At 46.4% G+C, this 25758-nt stretch overlaps 1 protein-coding gene across 2 annotated transcripts; it reads right to left on the reverse strand.

The window, feature by feature from the left end:
• Window positions 1-175: 175 nt before the first annotated feature.
• LOC146193933 (uncharacterized) lies at window positions 176-15371 on the reverse strand. 2 transcript variants are annotated; one of them, XR_014706879.1, is made up of 3 exons: window positions 15149-15371; window positions 5351-7650; window positions 176-1671 (listed from the first exon to the last, which is right to left on the reverse strand). XR_014706879.1 is itself a non-coding variant. In XM_084602876.1 (2 exons), exon 2 carries the CDS (start codon window positions 7636-7638, stop codon window positions 5530-5532), a length of 2109 nt encoding a protein of 702 aa, XP_084459002.1. In that variant the 5' UTR covers window positions 7639-7650; window positions 15149-15371; the 3' UTR covers window positions 4526-5529. The 2 variants fall into 2 exon arrangements, 1 of the variants encoding a protein (XP_084459002.1); XM_084602876.1 differs by lacking the exon at window positions 176-1671 and having other exon boundaries at window positions 4526-7650.
• Between the last annotated feature and the right edge of the window lie 10387 nt (window positions 15372-25758).

Below are 25758 nucleotides of genomic sequence, written 5' to 3' on the forward strand. Positions count from 1 at the left end.
ATGTTTTGAGAAAACGAGATTACTCTGTTTTAGAACTACTTTTTAAATCTATGGTTTTAATTTATGATCTTGAATCACAAATGACTGCGATAAAGCATAAATGAACATTCTAGACTTATTTGGAAGAAAGATGTGGCTAGTCAAATGTGGCAACGAAAAAGCTCATTTTGGCGACAAGAACAAAATATTTATTTTGATAATTTTGGGGGAAAAAAACAGTGGTTAAAAATCAGTGTTACTGCATAACTTATATTAGTATATTTGTGGCAAAAAAACAACAAACAATTATAGCAATAGCTGCGATAGAAGCCGAGATATCGCTCCTCCAAAATGGTGACTAAGTCCAAAATTTGAGAAATTTTGAGAAATCGGCGAAAAATGTTATGCATATTTTTTAATTACCAAGGCTAACAGCAAGTCAACAAAATTGGCTATGACTGGTTTTTGCTGTGAATGCATCGTTTCCCGTCGAGATAATTGTCCCTGCAACTCGGAAATAAATTTATTTCCGAAAGGTTTGCGATTCCGCATGCCCTGCGTGATGCCGTTTCGCGACCGCCGCTGTCGCCGCGCCGCTAATTTTTGTGAGCGTTCGACCTGTCGCCACGAAAACTGCCCAGGTATCACTTTTTCATCTGCATCGTCATGATTACGAGCTCGTACGCGAAATCAATCGCCTCGACGAAATCGTTCGCTCTCCTGTCTGTCGTGCCGAGCACCACCGGCAACGAAGTTATCCGACCGTTATCGGCCCATCGCGGAGTGTCAGCGCTTCATCACTGACTGCTGATAACATGATGGCGTGTTGTCGCGTCTCCGTCGCGCCTACCTTCTTTGCCTTTCTTCGCCTTTTAGACCAGTATTGGGCGCGAGCGCCACCACTGGAGCGAACGGCGCTAGTGTCGACCTAGGGCAGAAAGTGGGATCACGTGACTCCTCTTACAGAAGCAGACGCTCGATTAAATTTGTGCCTATTAAAAGCTAGTAGTCTCGTATATTTCTGTAGTTTCGGTCGATATAGAGTGCCAGCCTTGCAAATTTTGATCTTGAATCGTTACTGATAATCGTGCTGGCAATTGCCTCTGCGGAATCGCCATCTATTATGAGAGGTGTGACATCCAAGCACTCTAGTCGAGGCGATACTTTGCCTAAGGCAGCAGCCAGCACACTGCACTCGCGGACTTCTCGCCAGCATTCAGTATCGTCAACTGGGTGAGCTTGAACCTCCACGAGTCCCTTGTTGGCCACGAGTGCATCGCTGAGCAGTGCTGGAAAGCAGGATACAGGAAAGGCTTTGATTCCCAGGACCACCAGCCTGATGCAGTGGTGGTGTTTGAGCAGCCAGTACACCAGGATTGCTGCTTCCATTAAGGTGCTGCCGGAACGCACAAAATCCACGTCAACGCTTGGGATGGTGTTCAACGTAAAGGCACCGGGACAGTGTTCAGTGAGCTGCATCGCAGCCTCGTATAACGTCTTGTTCAAGAGGGGCAAGTGCCATGCCAGGTAGCAGTTTCTTTGGCGGCAATGTACTTTCAGGTCCAATCCACGTTGCTCGAACGTAACAAGTAGCTTATTTATTTTGGCACCAAGCCGCGCGGAGTCCAGACAACGGAGTTCGCTTCCGACGTCTCCTTGAACACTGTACGCCGGCTCCATGTGATCGCCTTTCTGCAACGAGAACCGCCACAGGCACTTTATAGCTCTCAGTACCGTCGCCAACATCATCTCCTTAGCAACTCTTTAGAAAGTAATAGAGAAATATTTTGGGGACACTTAAGCTTCTTTTTGATGGACATCATACGACTCGACAGCATTAACGGCTCTCGTCTGTGGGAACCTTTATTTATGATCATTATTATCATCATCAGCTGGGCTATACCCACTGCAGGGCGAAGGCCTCTCCCATACTCCAATTAACCCGGTCCTGAGCTAGTCGCATCTTTTTTACCCGTGCAAACTTAACCTCATCCGCCTACCTAAGCTTCTATTCCCCCTTTATTAGGCCTTGTTTATTAAGGGAGTAGCTATTGTTACTCGATTAGTAAATAATACCCAATTTTTGTCTCTTTCGTCTCCCGTTCAATCATGAGCATCAGTCGTAAGGTGCATGACGTGCCTGCGTGGCCCGGGAGTGGCGAATTCCACTCGGGATCCGAAGATTCCATTTTCATCTCGAAACAACAGCCCGCGTTGTCACCTCCTGCTAGCTCGGCCATGCCACGTGGTTTCATGTCGCCACAAAACAATCCGATCCATCAGCGCACGCTAAGGCACAGCGTATGCTCGCGACTTTCAGCTCGCAACGCAGACACCGAAATTTCCGCAAAACAGAGCGTTTAACGCTGCCAGAATACCTCACTTTTTTGCTACAAACCGCATCTACTGTTCAAAACCGAACAAAAGCACATCGCACGCTACAGTAGAACTTGTCGGACTAGTTGGTTCATAATTCGATACAATAAAAAGCTGCGCTATTGAGACGAGGACGAAGGAGCGGCCCGACGCACACAAACGCTGACTAACGACTTCACTTCGTGAAGAAATTCAAGACGTATATACGAAATCTCCGCTAAAATCTAATCCCCAAAACAAACCAACACGCGTACAAGTGGCGTGCAAGATATCACCAAGAAAGAATGAACCTTCACGGCAAAGAAGAAAATCTTAACCAGTGCCGACCCACTAAATAAAACAAATCCATAACGTCACCCAGTCTCACGAATGGACAGATACAACCATCAAATAGGGGAATGCTGTCAGGCACGATTACAAATAAGTAAAGCAGGACAAAACCCGAAAAAAAAAAAAAAAACAAGGTAAAACAGAACACCATCTCCAGGCTGCGCCAAAGAAAAACAGTGAAGAAAGCACCAGGTCACACCAGCCCGTCGGTCACCACGTTGGCCTTGGATAAATCTTGCGACCACAAAGTTTAAGGAAACTTTTGATATCAGATATGATAAAACACGAAGCAGAATATTTGGCAACACATAGGAGAGACGCACAGACACAGACACACACATAAACAAGGTCGATGCTGCCTGACAACTAATTTTTGTACACCCAACACCTTCTTCCTTCTCAACTTCTAAGTACACACCACTTCATCTTCCACTGTCCTCCAATGATCCAAAAACTTTCTCTCCGATAAGAAAACAAAAGGCGTGCACCAGCCAAAAATATCACCCAAGCTTCCAAAATCTCGTCAACTTGTCCTTATTTCTCCCAAAAGAGCTACGTTATTAAGCTCTGCTCGAGACTTTTCTTTCTTACATACGATACAGTCTTTGCGGTGCAACCCAAGGTTAGTTCCCGACTCATCCAAAATTGCACAGGCATGTTCTCTCATTCTGTCGTTGATGCATCTCCCGGTCTGAATGATGTATTTGTTGCCGCAGGACAAGACAATCTAATAAACTATCCCTTGATTGCATTCAGAAAAACTTGTTCGATGCGCTGTTCTAAATCTTGATTTATTTGTCACTCCCATTCACTCGCGCCCACATACTTTTAGCTTTGTAAGGAGCCGTACGAAAAGATGAACGCCGTATGTTTTACCAGAACAAGATTTTCTGAATGCATCCAAAGGATAGTTTGGCAGACTACTTTGTCCTGTGGCAAGCATCGGCCAGACCGGGAGATGCATCAACGACAGAATATGAGATCATGCCTCTGCAATTTTGAATAAGTTAAGAACTTACCTTGCATTGCACTGCAAAGGCTGTACCTTATGTAAGAAAGAAAAGCAATTTTGAGGAGGAATAAGAACAAGTTGACGAGAGAGATTTTGGAAGCCTGGGCGATATTTTGGCTGGTGAGGATTGTGACAGCACGCATTCTGTTCACTTATCGAAGAGAAAGACTTTTTAGATCACTGAGAAGACAGTGAAAGATGGAGTGGTGTGTACTTTCACCTGGCGTTTTTCTCGCTTTTTTTGGCGTATCCTGGAGATGGTGTTCTGTTTTACCTTGGTTGTTTGTTGTTGTTTTTTTCAGGTTTTGTCTTGCTTTACTGATCTGTAATCATGCCTTTTCGACCGCCTGTTCTTTGCCATGCACTGGCATTATTTATCGCTGGCATCGAAAAGCAGCCGCCGCGCGTGGCTTCCAGACGGTGAGAGCTCGCCGACGTAATGCAAATTGTGGCGGCTCGCCCGCAGTTCCGAGTGATACAGCGTGTTAAGTCAATCGCGGGCTGCCCTCAAACAAACTTATACTCTGTGGTATGTATAACATTGTATTATACTCCTTTACCTTTTAATCTAAACTGTCCTTTCTCACTGTCGCTCACCTCTTTGGTTTCTCCTACCTGTCTCCTTGCTATCTCTTTATTTCCGCCGCCCCAGTTCAGGTGCTTCCGCTCATTTCGATAGTTGATACCGGGGCAGGCAAAAAAATATTTTCCTTCTTTTATTATTTTTATTTCATCCTATAATATTAAAACCACTTACTACTACTACTTTTGACCAAGGCTGTACGTACTCCTGCAGTGTTGAGATAACGCTTCTTTCTTCTATCCTCTATTCGCTGCGTTTCCCCTTCCCTATTTTTGATTGGGTATGTTTTCCTTTCCCCAGTGATATATTGGTTGGCTGTTAGTGAATTATACCTTATTTGGTGTCTCCACCGTACGCTAATATCGTCAGGTCACACTACGAGTCAGTCAACCGTAAATATGTTTTCTCCTTACTATTATCCTTGTGTTTTACTGATATTAAATAGTTAACGTTTCCGGAGGTTTCCTGGAGTAATTTATTAACCAACATATAACCTTCAAGACGGCAATATCCTACCATCACCATCATCAACATATGTCCGTCTATAAGATACAAAGGGAAAATCATCATCATCATCATCATCATCAGCCTGATTATACCCACTGCAGGGCGAAGGCCTCTCCCATATTTCTCCACTTCACCCGGTTCTGTGCTAGCTGCATCCACTTGACCCCTGCGAACTTCTTAATCTCATCCGCCCACCTAACTTTCTGCCGCCCCCTGCTAAGCTTTCCTTCCCTTGGAATCCAGTTTGTTACCCTAAGCGACCATCGGCTATCCTCTCTTCGCACTACATGTCCTGCCCGTGTCCATTTCTTCTTCTTAATTTCTACTAGAATGTCGGTAACTTGAGTTACCGACATTCTAAGTTAAGGGAAAATCATATTACTCAAATTCTACCCCTCGTATTTGAACACAGTTGTTCTTTTTTTAATTCAGGTACTTAGCTTCAACCGAAAAACGCCACAGGGGAGCTTCAGGGTGCAAGTAGAAGAAACTTCCAAAAAAAAAATGAACGACGAAGAAGTAGACTATTAACAAAGTACTAAGTAAAAAGGGAGCTTGCTCACCCTGAGAGGTCACCAAAAACAAGGCACAACACGTGGCAAGCCGATCAGGTGGCTATTGCTAATACTTCAGTCAATGGTTCCGTTTGATATCAGCAGAGCCACTAAACAGCGAACTCCTGTAAAGTAGCACCGAACTCACTCGTATCACGGGAAAATTTTCAAGAACTATAACAAAAAAGTCATCTTTCTTTTGCCATTGCTATTTCGCTCGCTACATGTTTTCCGAGGGGCTCGGACGGGGTCATATTGGAAGACGTGTTTAGTCGCCGGACTGCATCGAGTACCAGGCCCCTGCTCTCTTCACGTGTCTTGCCCGAGACATTGGACACGGCATCCAGGAGCGAATCACACGCGGACAGACGCTCAAAAGCCCCCACTGAGCGTGAATCCGCTGCAGCGTCCATCACGCACTCCACGGCACGATTAAGAAGAACTCGGTTCCTGTTCAGGACGCATAGGAGAGGATACATGTTGTCCCGCCCAACAAAGTGCTCGAATTCGAGTGTTAAAAACACAAAATTATCCTCCAAAGCGCGCGCCAGCAGACTGGCAGCCTTGTCGTCCAGCCAGTATTCGAAGAACTTCAGGCGATGCAGAGTTCGGTTAGTGCGAAACAAGGACTGAAGAGCTTTGACGTCTTGGTCGATGCGAAGGTTCTGGTGGAACTCCGCATCGGAAACACTCTTGTTGGGGGCGAGGCCATTGATTATGTTGGTGACGAATATGTGGGAGAAGGAGGGTGGACGTACGACAAGCTTCTTCAGGGAATATGTGGCCTCCAGAAAGGACGCGACCGCATCACAGCTCGCTAAATCTACGGACAGAGAGCACTCGATGGTGAGTTCTGTTAGAGACGCACTGATTGCGCGAGCCGCGGAGAACCACTGCACGATGCTAGAAGAAGCAGCGTCCCGTGTCCATCCAACATACGGCCGAGAGTGACGGTCGTCAGCTCGCAGCCATTCAGCGCAGCCTTCGAGTCCATGTGTGTTCCATGTCACATGCAGGCGAGCGGGCACATTTCCTGCTGGAGGCCATGTGGGCACCCATTCTTCAGAAACGTCAACACTGCCGAGGCGGACACACTCAAGAGTGCTGTTTACAGCTAGGGCATCGATAAAGCACTGCACCAGTGCTGCACCAGCCATGTGGTTCTCGGAGATGTCAAAATGCCTCAAGGAGGAGTTGTGGTTCAAGGCTCTAGCCAATGCACAACCTCCAGTATTGCTTATCCAGTTGTTGGAAAGACTGAGATTCTGAAGTGTGTTGCTTTCACGCAGAATGTCCGCAATGACCACTGCGCAGCTGTTCTTAAGTATCATGCCGGTGAGCTTGACGCAACTGAGTCCTCTGTTTGCGCGTAATGCTTGAAGGCCGTCCCACAGCGTAGAACGCGAATGATCGATTGAATAGTCAAGGTACAGCTCCTTCAAAGTGTCGTTGTGCTCCATGGACGCGAGGATGATACCAACTACACCTTCTTCCATGAATATTACCGATAGTTTCTGTAGCGTCTTGTTGCGCTTCAACGCAGCGGCAAGGACTACAGCGTTCGACTTGGAGAACTCACTGAAGCCAGCGATCTCGAGAGAGCTCAAGCTCGTAGAAGCGGTTGAGGCCCAGAATAGTTTCTTCGCGATTGTGACTGGCATTTTACTATAGAGAACCAAGCGCCTTAAGTTACCCCGCCTAATCGTGCGGGCAATTGCCTCCGCGGAATCGCCATCTATTATGAGAGGCGTGACATCCAAGCACTCTAGTCGAGGCGATACTTTGCCTAAGGCAGCAGCCAGCACACTACACTCGCGGACTTCTCGCCAGCATTCAGTATCGTCAACTGGGTGAGCTTGAACCTCCACGAGTCCCTTGTTGGCCACAAGTGCATCGCTGAGCAGTGCTGGAAAGCAGGATACAGGAAAGGCTTTGATTCCCAGGACCAGCAGCCTGATGCAGTGGTGGTGTTTGAGCAGCCAGTACACCAGGATTGCTGCTTCCATTAAGGTGCTACCGGAACGCACAAAATCCACGTCAACGCTTGGGATGGTGCTCAACGTAAAGGCGCCGGGAGAGTGTTCAGTGAGCTGCATCGCAGCCTCGTATAACGTCTTGTTCAAGAGGGGCAAGTGCCATGCCAGGTAGCAGTTTCTTTGGCGGCAATGTACTTTCAGGTCCAATCCACGTTGCTCGAACGTAACAAGTAGCTTATTTATTTTGGCACCAAGCCGCGCGGAATCCAGACAACGGAGTTCGCTTCCGACGTCTCCTTGAACACTGCACGCCGGCTCCATGTGATCGCCTTTCTGCAACGAGACCCACCACAAACACTTTATAGCTCTCAGTACCGTCGCCAACAACATCTCCTTAGCAACTATTTAGAAAGTAATAGAGATATATTTTGGGGACACTTAAGCTTCTTTTTGATGGATATCATACGACTCGACAGCACTAACGGCTCTCGTCTGTAACAACCGTTATTCATGATCATCATCAGCAGCAGCTGGGCTATACCCACTGCAGGGCGAAGGCCTCTCCCATACTCCAATTAACCCGGTCCTGTGCTAGTCGCATCTACTTTACACGTGCAAACTTCTTAACCTCATCCGCCTACCTGTTTTTCTATTACCCCTTTATTAGGCCCTGTTTATCAAGCAGACAGCTACTGTTACTCGATTAGTAAATAATACCCATTTTTTGCCTCTTTCGTCTCCCGCTCAATTATGAGCATCAGTCGTAAAGCGCATGACGTGCCTGCGTGGCACGGGAGTGGCGAATCTCGACTCGGGATCCGAAGGTTCGATTCCCATCTCGAAACAACTGGCTGCGTTGTTAGCTCCTGTCAGCTCGGCCATACCACGTGGTCTCGTGTCACCACAAAAATATCCGATCAATCACCGCACGTCAAGACACGGCGTATGCTCGCGACTTATAGCTCGCAACGCCGACGCCGAACTTTCTGCAGAACAGAGCGTTGAACCTTTTCACATTAAAATAGGCGAACACTTCATAGAACAAGCGCAAATACCTCAGTTTTTCGCTACAAACCGCATCTACTGTTCAAAACCGACGCACGCTACAGTAGAAAAACATCGCACGCTACAGTAGAACTTGTCGGACTAGTTGGTTCATAATTCGATGCAATAAAAAGCTGCGCTATTGAGACAAGGACGAAGGAGAGGCACGACACACACAAACGCTGACTAACGACTTCACTTCGTGAAGAAATTCAAGACGTATATACGAAATCTCCGCTACAATCTAATCACCAAAAGAAACCAACACGCGTACAAGTGGCGTACAAGATATCACCAAGAAAGAACGAAACTTCACGGCAAAGAAGATAATCTCAACCAGGGCCGGCCCACTAAGTAGAACAAGTCCATAACGTCACCCAGTCTCACGAATGGACAGATACAACCATCAAATAGGGGAATGCTGTCAGGCACGATTACAAATCAATAAAGCGGGACAAAACCCGAAAAAAAAAAAAAAGAACAAGGTAAAACAGAACACCATCTCCAGACTGCGCCAAAGAAAAACAGTGAAAAAAGCACCAGGTCAAACCAGCCCGTCGGTCACCACGTTGGCCTTGGATAAATCTTGCGACCACAAAGTTTAAGGAAACTTTTGATATCAGATGTGATGAAACACGCAGTAGAATATTTGGCAACACATCGGAGAGACGCACAGACACAGACACGCACATAAACAACTTCGATGCTGCCTGACAACTAATTATTTGTACACCCAACACCTTCCTCCTTCTCAACTTCTAAGTACACACCACTTCATCTTCCACTGTCCTCCGATGATCCAAAAAGTTTTTCTTCGATAAAAGAACAGAAGGCGTGCACCAGTGAAAGATATCGCCCCAGCTTCCAAAATCTCTATTCAACTTGTCCTTATTTCTCCTCAAAAGAGCTACGTTATTAAGCTCTGCTGGAGACCTTTCTTACATACGATACAGTCTTTGCAGTGCAACCCAAGGTTAGTTCCGGACTTGTCCAGAATTGCACAGGCAAGTTCTCTTATCCTGTCGTTGATGCATCTCCCGGTCTGGCTAATGTATTCCTTGCCACAGGACAAGGGTATCTAATAAACTATTCATTGATTGCATTCAGAAAATCTTGTACGATGCGCTGTTTTACACCTTGATTTAATTGTCACTCCCATTGACTCGCGCCCACATACTTTTAGCTTTTTAGGGAGCCGTAGAAAAAACATGAACTCCGTATGTTTTACCAATCTTCATCAAGTTACGGGTAAAGCAATGGATATAGGGCATCAAAGCGCACCGCGAACAAGATTTTCTGAATACATCCAAAGGATAGTTTAGCAGATTCATTTGTCCTGTGGCAAGCATCGGCCAGACCGGGAGATACATCAACGACAGGATATGAGAACATGCCTCTGCAATTCCGGATACGTCCGAAACGAACCTTGCATTGCACTGCGAAGACTGTACCTTATGTAAGGAAGAAAAGCAATTTTGAGGAGGAATAAGAACAAGTTGACGAGAGAGATTTTGGAAGCCTGGGCGATATTTTTGGCTGGTGAGCACGCATTCTGTTCACTTATCGAAGAGAAAGACTTTTTGGATCACTGGGAGGACAGTGAAAGATGAAGTGGTGTGTACTTTCACCTGGCGCTTTTCTCGCTTTCTTTGGCGTATCTTGGAGATGGTGGTCTGTTTTACCTTGGTTGTTTGTTTGTTGTTTTTTTTTCGGGTTTTGTCCTGCTTTACTGATCTGTAATCATGCCTTTTCGACCGCCTGTTCTTTGGCATGCACTGACATAATTTATCGCCTGCAGCGAAAAGCGGCCGCCGCGCGGCAGCGATTTAGTCAGCGTCCCCAATCAGCCACAGCTTTGCAGGCATGCAAGCTCGTGTGCTGACAGTGGTCGCATCAGTGGCAAAGAAGAACGCGCAAGACTATTTCTGCACGAGGCGTACCAGCGATAAATCCTTGCATAATGCTTTAAACGTGCTCACCCAATCTCAGGCATTTTCCTGTTTGTCAAGAAATTCAGAAGGAAGATGGTGTTGGTATACAAATAATTAGTTGTGAGACAGCATCATCCTTGTTTATGTGTACGTCTGTGTCTGTGCGCCTCTCCTATGTGTTGTCACCTATTCTGCTGCGTTTTTCATCATGTCTGACCAACTAGCTCGACGTTCTACTGTAATTTTGATATCAGTTTCAGCGTTTGTGAGCTTCTGGGCATCCTCAGCAAAAAATGAAGAAATGAAGGCTGAAATTTTGCAGGAAATGAAGATGAGAGCAAGGGTAAAGAAGCAGAGCAGTCAAAGAATCGCGAAGAAAGGTGGCATCAACGTCACTTTCTCCTTCCCTTGCAAACTCTGAAAGGTGTGCGTGATGATGAAGGATAATAAGAAGCTTCGCTACCCCATCAAACATGGAAGTTCACGGAATGTGTTTCTGAAGTGGTGTACCGCACGTCTCTCAGTTGCGGTAAAGTTTACATAGGCGAGCACAAGTTGAATGTGGGGGAAAATGAAAGAAGGTCCTTGATCGAGCATTGCGCAGACTACAAGAAAGACAACAAACGGGACTGCGTACCTTGAGGAGACTCAGTACCTGGCAAGGTCGAAAGACAAACGGAAGTGTCATTGAAACCTTCCACGTCGGCACTACAAGCTTTCGCGTTAGCAAGCGTTCAATTTCCTTGTCGGATAAAGAATTTTCGTTTTTCAAAGGTCATGTATAGATTCTGGTTTGGCCTCCTTTCACAATGTGTCGTCCGTTCGTTTTGGTCTTTGAATGCATCATTTGTGTTTTTGAAAAGTGTTCTTTGATTTTCTGTCAGCACTCGCTTTGGTCCGGCTCTTCATCGATTCAAATACGGTCACACGTCCTGACTTCGTGTTCTTGTTCCTTCTTTGTCTTTTTTGTTTTGCTGTTGTTGAACTTTAGTTTTATTTTGACTTGGTGCCTTTTTTAGCTGTATTTATTGTTTCTGAGTCGGCTTTTCTTACATGAAGTTTTTTTCTGGTGTGACCTGGTGTTTTTCTCCCTTTGACGCAGCCTGGAGATCGTGTACTGTTTTACCTTGGATGCATTTTTTTTTTTCTGGTTTTGTCCTGCTTTACTGATCTGTAATCGAGCCTTTTCGACCGCATGTTCTTTGCCATGCACTGACATTATTTATCATCTGCATCAAAAAGCGGGCACCGCGGCAGGGATTCAGTCCGCATCCCCACTCAGCCACAGCGCTGCAGGCATGCGAGCTCGTGTGCTGACAGTGGTCGCATCAGTGGAAAAGAAGAACGCGCAAGACTTTCTGCCCTAGGCGTACTAGCGATAAATACTTTCATAACGCGTTAAACGTGCTCATTCAGTCTCTCATTCAGGCATCTTCCTGTTCAATCTATTCAAAATTTATCACGTGTCACCTTGCACACAACCTCATATGTGTATTTTACAAACGGCTATTGATGCTTGATTGCGCAACTGGCCTTTCTCAGGTTTTCTGAGATGATACTGAGTTTGGGGGCAGAGAACAAAACGTTAACATTCACTCGGTTACCAATTTTCTTAAGATTGTGCGACAGGCTATGTTTCTAAAGAACGACTGCAAATTTTCTTTTGTCTTTTCGTCTTTTCTTGGGGCTTTGTTTCCCTTTTGCTCGTTTGATCAAGTGCTTCCGCCACTGAAACCAGCATGTGCAATAAATAGCCCGCATCTTGCAACTATTTAGACTGCAGAGATGCTTTCTTGAGCAGCATGTGGGCATGCCTTCTTTATACAGTTGAGAGCATTAAACGAACTATGTTTCGTTTAATGAGCTTAGAATGCGCAGAACTAAGAGATAAAGGCGCTTTTCCACCCCTGAGGTGATAAATCCAGCATGTATGACCTTGTAAAAAAAGTCTTGATATCGAGAAAGCTTATGCTTATGTTGTCAGAAGGATCATGTGTGACGATAAATGGAGATAAACAATATAAAAAAGTCATTAACCTTATTAGCACGGGCGGGAAAATTAAAATTCCGAGAGCAGAAATGCGGTATAGCCTAAGCGCTGGTGCTGCACACGGTGCATGACGTTTGCTCTCATTGTCATTATCAACTAAATGCACCACAATCATCATTGCTAATGTCATCATTGTCATTATCACTAATTGCAGCTTCACTGTCATCCCTACCATCAACCTGAAGACAGACAAGGAGAATTATGACGTGCGTTTCACGATCCTGGGCGTGGTGATTTTCTTTGCCACCGTTTTAGTGCAGTTATGTTGACTTGTTTTAGTTATGTGGTGTTGTATATTGATGCTGCATGGTGTTTTGTATTGATGTTTTTCTTAGCCACTGTTTAGTGTTGTGTTAAGACGTGTTTTAGTTGTGTGGCTTTGTACATCAGTATACGAGCCGCGCAGTTTAACGAGACACACGAGAAAGGAGACACACACACGGGCGCCCGTCTATCTCCTTTCTCGTGTCTTGTTAAACTGCGCTCCTCGAACACTGATATGCAATACCAGCTAACCCGTCACATCGCCGCTCTAGTGTTGTATATTTCACTTGAATATGTTCGGCTACAGGCTGCATGATTACTTTGTAAATAATGTCTATAGCTATCTTCTCCGTGTAAACGCGAGTAATAAATACCATGCTGGAAAAAAAAATCCAGCGCGTGGCGCAGTTGGTTAAAGCGCTCTGCTAGGGGTCCAAGGGATGGAGGTTTGATTCCCGGTGGAGACAGGATTTATTTATTTTTAATGCGCGTTTGACGTCATTTGATTGACGGCTATAGTGGGACAGGGCGCCATGAGTGTATACGAGCCATTAAAAGCTTTCGCCTTTAAAAATGATCTAAAACTCTTCCTGTGGTCTCGGTGAGAGTGGTTACACTGGTGTCTAAAAAGATTAAAAAAGCGTCAACAAACCCCAAAACATTTACCACTCCTACACCTTGCAAGCAAACGAAAAGCCTTCTGTCGTGCACATTCGGCTAAAAAAAAAGAAGGCCACGTAACATGAGAGCAACACTGAACCTATATATACATATTCCTTGTTATTACAAAAGCAGGTCATTGCTCCACCTTACAAATGTGGAATAGGTACTTAATAGCTCAAAAAGCCCCCAGCACTCACACACACTGAGTTCTGCAAAAGCAATCACACCAGTTCTTCAGGCATCTTATATTTGCGCGAAAAAAGACGCACACAAGACAGGACAGGACGAGCGCAAACTGCCAACTGTTTATTGGAAGAAAAAAGGAGAGCGTATTTAAGCCATCGGCCACTCGGGCGTTCATAGCCCAATCGCACTCACCCCACCCGGTGGAATTCATCAGTGACATGGCTAAGCACGTGTGACTAAACACAACAAGGTTAACGATAAATAAACGATGCTGATCTCAGCAACAACAGACAAACGTAGCAAAGCAGTGTCAAGACTTCGAAGCAAAAGCAGTCAAAACCAAACAACGTAAAAATAAGAACAAACAACAAGGTAAAAGCCAAAAGGTAACTAGCACAAAAAAAAAAAAAAAGAATTGCAGACAATCTCTCGCAGTAAAAGCAGTGTCAACGTAACGAAGCAAAAGCAGCCTAACAAAAAGAAATCGGAAAAACAAGAACAAACAAGGTAAAAACCAAAACCCAAGGGTAACTAACAAAAAAAAGTTTGTAACAATACAGTCAATCACTCGTAGCAAAGGCAGTGTCATGTATATGAAGCAAAATCAGTCAAAACATAAAACATTAAACGAGGTAAAATGAAAATAAAATAATAAAAACCCGTTACCACCAATGACAGGTCGTAAGAAGCAAGTTACGAACAGATAGACACTGGGACACTCAATTCAGATGATTTTATCGAGAAAAGATACCTCACTGCAGCACAACAGAAGACTCACTGATACTGTTAGACTGATTTTAATTGCTTCGTTACGTAACACTGCTTTTGCTACGAGAGATTGAGACTGCTATTGCCTTTTTTTTTTTTTTTCTGCTAGTTACCTTCTGGTTTTTACCTTGTTGTTTGTTCTTATTTTTACGTTGTTTGGTTTTGACTGCTTTTGCTTCGAAGTCTTGACACTGCTTTGCTACGTTTGCCTGTTGTTGCTGAGATCTGTATTGTTTATTTATCGTTAACCTTGTTATTTAGTCATACGTGCTTATAGCCATTTCATTGATGAATTCTGATACCGCGTGGGGTGAGTGCGATTGGGGCTATGAACGCCTGAGTATCCGAGGGCTTAAATGCGTTCTCCTTTTTCCTTCCAATAAACATTTGGCAGTTTGCACTCCTCCTGTACCCTGCCTTGTGTGTGTCTTTTTTTCGCGCAACTATAACATGCCTGAAGTACTGCACCAACTAGGTTGACAACACATCTTACTGAAATTACACACGCAATTAATAGGTAACGCTTTGGTTATATTTGAATACACACCATGTTATAGCCAGTTAAACAAGCAGCTAACATACGCAGTCAACATGACATGGAAGGTATACATGCATGATCGAAACACATGTAGTATATCAGATTAGTAAAAACGCCTGCTTACTTCACAGCAGAAAGAACTAATACCTTTGTTTATCTGTTCACGGCGACGCCTTCGTGCGGCTCCTACGCCGATTCCATCGTGCAAATGCAGACGAGAAAACGCAGCGATCGAGTCACCCTTTAAGGGTGCCAAGGAAGCATTGCAAGTTAATCCGGCAATATCAGCAGTAAGCGTGAAAGTCGGGTGACAGTCACGTAGCGAGGTGCACATGGCAGAACAGACAGCAGAAGTAGTGCCTGTGAAACGCGAAACGAAACACTTACCTCGGCTACCTTGGCTCTCGGCAGTTACACACACGAGAAGCGCCAAACTATTTAACCAAAGCACACTGAAGAACATGGCGCTCAATACGGGCTCGTACAGTCACCGAGAAGACACGAAAACAACATGCGTACAGTGATGTGAAGTAACACCATAGTGTGCTAGAACTTGTAACAGTGTAAGCACGAATGCACGAAGCCCGATACAAAATGCCATCGCAGAGAACCATTCAGATTTCTGCATGATCTCACAACATCCTAAGCCGGGGCGGTTCCGCTCCTGGGGAGACAAATCTCACAACATCCTACACCGGTGCGCTAGCAGCTTTCACATGACTTTGTGCTAACTTGGACGGTCTTGGTTTTATCAGAGTCCTTCAATACCTGGCTCAATACTCGGTAAAGGTATTGAAGGACTACGGTTGTATTAACTCTATGCTTGTACGAGAACGAGGTCGGTAGCGGCAGGGCTGCTTCTAGTAACGTTGGATGGGGCAGTCCATCGCTGCTTTCAAGTCGGACGAGTGGCGTAGTATGGGTGTCGTCTGCTCGCTGCGCGCAGCAATGCAGCGAGAGGCGGCCCGCAAATTCACGTTTTTTGTACCAATGACTTAGGTAACCTCGCTCCACCGGGTACTCCAACCAACGACGGTTCCAATCCTTTGTTCCTTTTATTCTTTTTTTTTTTTTTTTTTTTTTTTCTGCGTACGCTCGTGACGAGGCACCAAGGACGTCTCGAGCGTCATCGCGATGCTCGAGCAGGTTGATACCACTTCTTCAACTTACCGAGATGAAACCGACCGTGCAGGCACCTTATGGCGCTGGTTGCGCGGTCGTTATATAAATTCTTGGCTGCTTTATTAAAATATTGTCACGCGCCTTCGCAAAACGTCGACGGAAGAAGAAGAACGGTCGGGTAGATCGGTGAAGAAGAAACAAGAACAAGGGCAGAGGGACGTTTGTACGCTTCGCCACAGTCCTGTTTGGACCGATCCCTGTAAATAAACCCCCCGTGCGTACAAAGCACGTAACATCTTGGTGGAGGTGCTGGGTAGCGACCACGGAGCGTTCCATCTACCGAAGAAGCCGTAGACTTGCCGGCCTACCACCAATGTAGACGGCAGTACCGAGCAGCCAGGACCACCCACGACGAACAACTGGCCCCATTATCGAGAGTCGCGTACATTATCTGGAAAACCTGAGGAGGACGTTGATGAGTGGCTGAAACACTACGAAAGGGTGAGTAAATACAATCGCTGGAACGCCGCTGCTAAGCTGGCTAACGTGGTGTTCTTCCTTGCTGCCACTGCCTTCGACTGGTTCGATCACGAGGATTCAAGTACATGGGCTATCTTTACAAGCGAGATCAAGAAAAATTTCGGGGATGAACCTGCAAAGAAGAAACGCGCTGAATAGACTTTGCTTCACCGGGCGCTAGTACCAGGAGAAACTTGTACTGCATACATCGAAGCCATCTTAAAGCTATGCAAGCTGGTCAATCCCACTACATGCTTGAAGAAGACAAAGTCGGCCACCTCCTGAAAGGAATAGCGGAAGACGTTTATAATTTTCTTATTAGCAAAGAGAGCCTGAGCACAACTGCTGATGTTATAAAGCATTGTAGAACATTTGAGGCTCTCAAGCTGCGACGAATTACACCTAAATTCGGAAGATTGGCCAATGTCACCCCTGTAGCCAGTGCTGAAGCCTGTCCTTCAGTTTCAATGGCCGATATGATACGAGAGATCGTACGCGAGAAATTGTCAAGATACAGAGACACCATATGTGGTGAAGTATATGTGCGGAAGAGTTGTGCACCTCAGGCAAATGGTGCCGCCCTGTCCACTCCGTGGGTTCAACCTAGCGGCGCTTCTCATATGGGCGATTGGCGCAGCTGTGCTCAACGTTATGACCACCAGCCGACGTAAATGAGGCCCGCCTACGCTGGAAACGTGGTTCGTCAGCAGCAAGAGCCTAGCTACAACCAACGTCGCGACTTTGTTAGTGAGGACTCTTATGCTGATCGCTGGCGCCCTCAAAATGTGTGCTACAGGTGTGGCATTGCGGGGCATATCGTTAGATACTACCGCCGCCGTTTTCCAACTGTCCAAGACTGCCGACCCCCCGCGAACATTCACGGACGGCTGCAAACCGAACAACAGCGATCTCCGACTAGGTCCTCTTGGGACTCATACCATTCGGCATATTTGCGGAATTCATCTCCAGCATCTGATCGTAGTGTGACGCCGCCACCCCAGCGCCCGCGCAGGTCACCTTCCCCTCGTCGTCGTTCTTCCCCTCCGCCTCAGGGAACCGATCATAAGGACTAGGATGGCGTTCTACCGTTCATTATACTCATGCATACAACACAGCGCAACAATATGATGACAACGTGGTTTCAGGTCGAATAAATCGTCCGTCAGCAAAAGAATGTAAGAACAGTATTTTTTTTTTTTTTAAGCGTGCACAACGGAAACAGTTTGGAGATAACGTGCGTCGCCAAAAGGTATATTTCTTCAACTTTTCAGATCAGGGGATTAAAGGGCCCAAAACTAAAATTATTTTCTTGGCCAGATCTGATTTAGCTTCCGGATAGTTGGACGATCGCTGTAATTTATTTTGTCTCGATCATCGCTTCAGGTGGGCTGAAAACGGGGGATTCCCCTTTTGAGGCGATTAAGTGAAATAGATGTCATAATTTAATTGTTCGAATTAAATAGCAATTATTAAGGATAGGCGTTTGATAGTTTCAACGAAATGTTTTTCTATGTGCAATATACTGTCTCGATGTAAATACGTGGGTGCAGACTGAACGAGGCACAAAGAAAAAGACACAGGACACACGCCGTCTCACAACTGATTTATTGGAAAGAAGCGCGTCTGCTTAAAAGCAGCGACAGAACAATCAAAGAAAAAAACACAAAAGGTAACCAGCTGTACTACAGACTAGTCGAACCAACATTATGGCCTCCGAAGATACCCTATCTCTTTTTTTGTTAGCGGTATAAATGACATCCTTACGGAGTTACCATACGAGGCGCTGTAAAAATCTTCTACCACGTACCTCTCTTGTGAATTGGAGTGACGAAACAAGACTTCTGTTATTCTTTTTTTAATGATAGTTGGCAGTTGTTGCATTCCCGGCCGTGTTGAGCTACTCCAGATGAACTATCATTGTTATGGTCTTTAAAACGCACATTAAGGCAACGGCCGGTCCGGCCTACATATACTAGTCCACACAAGAAGGGAACCATGCAGACTATACCAGACTGACACTGTACAAGTTTCATTCTGTGCTTGATCTTGCGGGAATGGGTGTCATGATTAACTATTTTTCATCTTGTTTTGCCCAAGCGAGCATAATCTACCTAATTTTATGGCTGCGGGAAGGGCTACATTAGCATATCTTTTTGCCACGTGCTTGAGACCATGTGATAGCCGGTTGGATGGAATGACAGTGAATTTCTTGGTGTTATTCTTAGTTCTAGAAGAGAGGCTTTTTGTCCGTTTCATTAGTTTTGCGCAAGACTGGACGATGGAGTTAACTGGGTAACCTGCCTTCGATAACCTAGCTGGACACTTGGTCGTTAAAGCTATTCCGCAGAACATGAATGCAGGATTTTTCTAGGCTAGACCGCCACTCTTCACGAGCTTCGAATGTTCGGAACTAAGGATCAGCTTTTCTCACCTGGTAGAGTACTGCCAGCAGGTGGGAACAGAGTTAAAGTATAACCTAATGTCAAGAAACTGCAGCTCATCTGCTTTCGGCAATTCCACAGTGAATCTTAGGCCTGAGCCGAACTCTTTTACACCATGAATATCCTCCAACTAAACGCTGAAAGCGTTATGCATTCTTGGTAATCTGGGGAAGTCCGCCATTTTCATGAACAGTGCAACAATCGACCATGGGGCGGGCCGCATAACTAGTGCCGAAGCGATGTTTTACTGTGCGGTCGTGGGGTGCAGAAGGTGAAGCCCAGATAAGACGGCTGCGGGTTACCAAAGGTACACGCATCCAATTTTTTAACGGTATCACACGAGCGTCGACCATTCGCTTGATCAACGCCCTATGACCGAACGATCCGGCAGACTCGCCGAGAGTTGCCGCATGCGCGTTAAGACCAGGTCACAGTGGTCATCGCCTGCTAGGCTGTTCCAAGAGCTACGCGTAGCCTATTACCTTTTCCTTTGATTGTAATACTGCTGGCACACGCCCCCTATAGCCACGGGCCGCCCAGCTGCAACCAGCGTGCTCAGAGTTTCTCGAACTTTGCGATCGATTTTTCGTTTGCTCTTGTATTGTATGCAGTTTGCCCATATGACTGTGGCTCACAATTTTGATAAGCGTGAAACGCAGATAGTGAGATTTGGTTGAGAAATGCTTTAGCTACTCTCTGCAATCTCTCTTACCCTCTTCACCGTGTTGGCGGCCGGAATGCCACGTAATGCAGTTAGCGAAGAAAAGGGTCGGGGGCTGGGCGCAGCTCCTGGAACAGCTTAGCAGACGACGGTCACCGTGGCCTTGTCTTCGTGCCGGTTCGTTCCGTCATAAGGCGCTGATCAAACGAACAGTCGATGCTCGCGTGATACCGTTAAATAATTGGAAAAGTGTACGCTCACATCACAGACTACGTGGCCATTCACGGCAGTACGAACAAATACGAAGTGCGTGCACGTCATTTCGCGTCAGGTACGTAAACAATTATCAATGTACAGCAGCCCGTACGCCACGCCTGTCAATTTGTTTACTTCATCGCAGCCACGCGTCTTGCGGTTTAAGTCGGAAGCGGCTCCGCGGTTGCTTTATTTTTATGCGTGGTGCACCCCAGGCGCAACGATGGGGCCCAATCAGGATTGTAGTCATCGAAAAGTTTAAACGGCCGACCTGGAAAATGAACACGCGAAGCTAGAATGGGAGAGCGTTCTGAGCATCGTGGCGTTCGGGAGTATGCTACGTCGGCTCTGTTGAAAGCCGATGCGTATTCAAGAAATTCACCGGGTATTCACCCGAAACTTGTCACAACGTCTCCACGAAACCATCAAGAACCTCTGGATACCATATTTTGTCCGGGTGGGCCTATTGTTTCGGCAATTTATGACTGATTGAAGGTCACGCCTCGCCCGAGCCTACGTAAGCCTAACGCCTGCGAGGCGAGGCTAGGCCGAGGCTCTTCAGCCATGGCGGGGAACGCGAAGACACTATGATCCCACAACGATGCAGTTGGTGCACCTCGTGACCGGAGAAGCACGGCAAGATCCTGTACCCGAAGAAGATTACTATTTCCAGATTATGGTTCGCCAAATGCAAGTGCTAAAATGAAGCCGCGAGACTTTGTGGCCGCAGGATTGGCTCCAGCTGGCGCCGCCTCCCACTGACAGAAGCCAGGAGGGCAGCTGACGCCGTGGAAGCCGACACAAACACTTCGGATCCGGCCGAATGAGTTGGTGATTGTGCTGAAGCCAATAATTACCATGAATCCCCGTTCTGTGTTCGGCCCAGGCGGGATCGGCGCTGCAGAGCAAGGTCTCACCGGTAGTACCGCGAACGCCGGCGTATCTGTGTGGCCGGTGTGGAATCAGAATATCGTTGTAGTTGAAGACAGAAACGCTGGCCTCGAACCTCATCGAGGATGTTACGTTAAAGATCGGGGACCGCCAATACCGTTTGTCGGACATTTAAAATCGGCTGGAGAAACCTGCAAGGACGTTATCACCGTTGCAGACAAGGAAACTTCGGAATCCCTTCGGCACAAGCTAGAATGGATCGACGGTAAAATCCTATATGCGCGGAAGCTAGGAGCGTCTAACGTTGCAATGGGGATTTTCCGGGGACGTCGCGTTCCAAGATTCATTCACTACTTTTCAGAAAACGTGCCAATGTGTCGCTACAAGAGAACAATTCCGGCATGCTACTGGTGTGGTACGGTGGGCCACAGAGCGTATACGTGTCTCAACCCGATCAGCGGTGCATTCACTATGGTGCGACGGTGGATATCACCCCGGACGGCCCAGTGGTACACACCTGCTAACCCGAGTGCCTCATCTGCGGTGAACACCATCTCACCTGGCCCAGGACATTCTTGACGCTTAGTAACGCGTTAAAAATAAAGTTGTTTCCTCCTCCTCCTCCACCATCTCACCGGCTCATCGGAGTGTACAAAACAAATTCAGGAATGCGAGGAAGCCAGTTCCAGCGCCACAGAAACATGGACAACCGGACCAACGCAAGCAAAGAGGACCCTCATCACATCCGAAGACTGCCGCAAAGAAACCTCGGGGATCCAAAGAAAACAGTAATGGACAACTCAAGCCGAGCACTGTACAGGCCGGGGCGTGGTAGTAGCACACAACCTTCGACATCGCGGATTTCCCGCCGCTAGTAAGCTCGCAGAAAATGGCGAGCAGTGGGGTACGATTCGCTTCTCAGTCTCCACGTGTTACCTCCACCCCCCCCCCCCTCTTCCGAAATCGAAATGAGAAAACAGAAACTTTACAAAAATTAAAGAGCACTGCAGAGTCTGCATTGGAGTAATGCGAACGCACGGATGCTGCTGTTGGTTGCTTCCAGTTACTTAATTCACTTCGTCTTTGGTACTTTCAAATTGCGCAACCAATCCCTTCCTATGCCCTTTTTCGGCTTTGTTGTTGTTGAAAAACCTTTATTTCCACCGAGAAGAAGCTCCGTTTCGGACTCCCCGGCACGCAGGCCTGATGGAGCCTTACTCAGGAGCCTCGCGAACTAAGGTCTGGTGAATATACAATGTTGCTTCACGGCCTCAGCCGCCAGGCGGATGGCTTGCTGCTGCTGAGCGGGGTCCTCGCTTCGCAGCAGGGTCTCCCAGGCGTCTCTATCTATATTTTCTTTAGCTCCTGGGCTGTTGTTACATTCAAAAATAATATGATCTAGAGTGCCCCATCTCCCACATTTTATGCAATGTAGATCCTTTTCATCTTTTGAAATTGTTGCATATACCCAAAAGGGACTAATATGATTGCCCCCATTGTAGCCTCCTCCATGCAATTGCCTCCCCGTTTCCGAGGGAACGGTCTGGCGGCGGATAGACCCTTCTGCTTAGTTTATAGTGCTCTGTAACCTCTTTATACGAGATTAGACTATCTTTTACATCCATGCAAGAGGGCTGCTCGGCAGCCGCCCGGTGATAGAGAGCTCGGGCAAACTCGTGAGCAGCCTCATTCCCTGCGATGGATTCATGTGCTGGTATCCATATAATTTCCACGTTGCGCTCAAGCGGCCTCGATTCGAGGACTCGTTTAGCTTCTTCTGATATTCTTCCCTTCCCAAAATTTCTGACCGCATTTTTGCTATCGCATAGTATGAATTTAGCCTTGGTACCGACACAAGCGAGCGCTACTGCCAATTCCTCCGCCGCGTTGGCGTCTCTCGTGCGGCTTGAAGCCGATACTACAGGTGCTCCTGTTCCGTCGACTACAGCGGACACGGCTGCTCCTTGCCGTCCACATGCAGCATCTACGTAGGCTACTTGTTCTGCTGGTTGTTCTCCCATTCTTTTCTCGTAGGCTCTGGCTATATGCCCGCGCCTCTCTTTGTTATATTCGAGGTGCATATTTTTTGGCATAGGCGGGACGCGTATCCTGGCTCTTATCTCTTCCGGGATATCCACTGTCTTATGGGCAGTGTATCCCGGTTTGATGTCTATCCATTCTAGTATTTTTCTTCCTGTTTCAGATTGGCTATGTCGCTCCGGCTGAGCTATTCTAACTCCCTCAGCTAGCTCGGCCCATCTGTTGTGGATACCCATTTTCTCAAGACGTTCCGTTGATGTGGATATGGGAAGTCCCAGAGCCCTCTTGGCACATTTCCTCAGTATCCTGTCTAGTTTATCTATGTTCTCTTTGTTCATATTTAAGTACGGCGTTGCATAGCAGATTCTGCTTGTTATGTACGCCTGTGATATTCTTAGGAGGCTTCTCTCTTTTAGGCCTCTCCCTTTTACTGCTATCCTTCTGAATATGCCTTGCACTTGATCCGCATATGTTGCTAATTTCTTTACGGTATTGGTATTGTTGCCTTTATGATTGATAACCATACCCAGGACCCTCATCTCTTCGACCTGCGGAACCTCTAGGCCCTCTACAACCACTTTGATGTTTATTGGCTTTTTGTCTCTGCTGTTGGTGTTGTACCTAAAAAGCTCCGACTTCTGCGGTGAGCATGCTAGTCCTCTGTCGGCTGCATACTTCACCACGGCGTCTGCAGCTCTCTGCAGGCTCCACTCAATTTCTGCATCACTTCCATTGTTCATCCAGATGTTAATATCGTCAGCATACATGCTGAACTTTATTCCAGAGATTTCATTCAGCTTAGCTGGGAGGCCTCTCATTGCTATGTTGAATAGAAATGGAGATAACACGGCACCTTGAGGGGTTCCTTTGCTTCCTAGCCTTATGCTGGGAGACTCTGCGTCCTGAAATTTAATCACCGCCCTTCTGCCGTGAAGAAAGTTCTTAATGTAATTGTATGTTCTTTTGCCTACGTTTACCTCCTCAAGACCTTTTAGTACCGCGTCATGTCTGATATTATCGAAGGCCTTCGTGAGGTCTAGGCCTAGGATCACCTTAGTGTCTAGCCCTTTCTTGTCTATGATATCATGTCTTAGTCTGAGCATTATGTCCTGCGTGCTGAGCTTAGGTCTGAACCCTACCATCTCATGCGGCCATAGGTTTTCATCCTCCATGTATATTTTGTTAATCTCGCTTGCACTACGTGTTCCATGAGCTTCCCCACACACGATGTCAGAGAGATTGGTCTTAGGGTTTCTAACTTTGGTTCTTTCCCCGGCTTAGGAATGAGAATCACTTCTGCCTTTTTCCATTCGTCCGGTAATTTACTTTCTTTCCATACTTTGTTTATGTATCGTGTGATTGCTTCCACCGAGCCTTCATCTAGATTTCTAAGCATGACATTTGATATCTTATCTGGTCCAGAGGCCGAGCGAGTTCTTAACGCCGCAATAGCTGCTCTGACTTCTGCTATCGTGATATCTGCATCTAGTTTGCCATTCTCTGGACCCCCATTATCCGCTTGTTTAATTTCTGTTGTTTCTCCTATGTATATTTCTTTGAGTCTCTCCATTAGTTGCTTATCCGTCCCATGGAAAGCGTCTCTCGCCTTCACTTGGTTGATGCTAGCTGTCTGTTTTGATTTGTTCGGGTCTAGGAGGTGCCTCAGTAGGTTCCACGTTTTGGCTAAGCTCATATTCCTATCCATTTCGTCACACGTGCTGCACCAGTTTTGCTCGTTGTTTTATCGCGTAGGTTTCCATGTCTTTCATATGCCTGGCTAGCGTTCTTCTTAGGTTTCTGTTCCATTTTTGGGATTTCAGTTTTTTTTCCAAGTCTCTCCTTCTCCTTCCACATACTCATTAGTTTGCTGTCCATTATTTCGGGCGTGTCTTCCCCTTCGGCAGCACATTTCCGCGCTCTTAGCATCCTCTCTAAGCTGTTTAGCCCAGGTATTTATATCCTCAATTTCTTCAATTCCGTGGTCTCCCCGAATTGCTCGGAATTTATCCCACTCCGTTATTTTGGTCTTTTTGATCTTCCTCAGTTTCACCCCTTCTCCCACTTTGGTGGCTATTATGTAGTGATCACTGCCCAGGTTCTCCGTGGTGTTGCTCCACTCGACTTTACTAGCATTTTTACTAAAAAGTGAGGTCTGGCGCCGTGTCTCTGGTTACACTGCCGCCGACTCTAGTGGGCGCACACGGGTCTGTGTGTAAATTAAGCCAAGAGTTTGGGACTCTTCCAGGATAAGTCTACCTTTTAGGTCCTGCCTTACATACCCCCACTCCTGATGCGCCGCATTAAAGTCTCCCACTATCACCAGCGGGTTCAACCCGGCCAATTTGATGGCTTTCTTGAATATCGTTCCGAATTTGGTTTTCTTTTGTCTTGGGCTGCTATAAATGTTAAGCAAAAAGATACTTTTTGCTTTCTTCCGCCCTGTTATCATTTCTACCAAGACTGCTTCTATGCTTCCAGTGCTAACATCGTGCTCTAAGGTGTCTATGTTTCTCTTGACCAGCGTGGCCACCCTGCATTTTTCTCCCAGATTGCTGCAAAAACTTTGGTATCCGGTCAATTTGACTTGATAACCTCCGGTCTCCTGCAGTGCTATAGCAATCGGTTTGTCGTCTAGATTTTCTAGGTGCTGCTGCAGTAGTGCCTTTTTGCGTCGGTACCCCCGGTAATTCCATTGCCATATGGTAGCGTCCTCTTTCTTATTTCGGTTCGTGTCCATTTTTGGAGTATACTATTTGTTCTAGTTTCGTCATCCTATCAGCGATACCGCTTAGCGCCACAAGGATTTGGTCTATCGACCCCTTTATGTCGTCCAAGGCGTTAAACCTATTATTAATTTCTTGCATTTGTGCATCTATTCGTCCCTCTAGCTGTGTAAACCGCGTGCTTAGTTCTTCTACTCGCGTTTCTAGCTTTTCAATTTTGCTGCCGAATCTGCTTGTTAGTTTCCTTTCGAGTACCAAGAGAGGGTCTGACTCGCCCGCCTTCCGTTTTACTGGTGGGGGTTTAGTTACCTCCGCGTCCATTTTTTCTTCCCCATTTTCTGTTAC

This window comes from Amblyomma maculatum, chromosome 4 (genome assembly GCF_055883805.1).
Source record: "Amblyomma maculatum isolate TAMU_Amacu chromosome 4, ASM5588380v1, whole genome shotgun sequence".
Taxonomy (NCBI): domain Eukaryota; kingdom Metazoa; phylum Arthropoda; class Arachnida; order Ixodida; family Ixodidae; genus Amblyomma; species Amblyomma maculatum.

Excerpts from the sequence above, each read along its gene's own strand:
- LOC146193933 (XM_084602876.1), bottom strand. The coding sequence starts at position 7,638 with ATGGAGCCGGCGTGCAGTGTTCAAGGAGACGTCGGAAGCGAACTCCGT.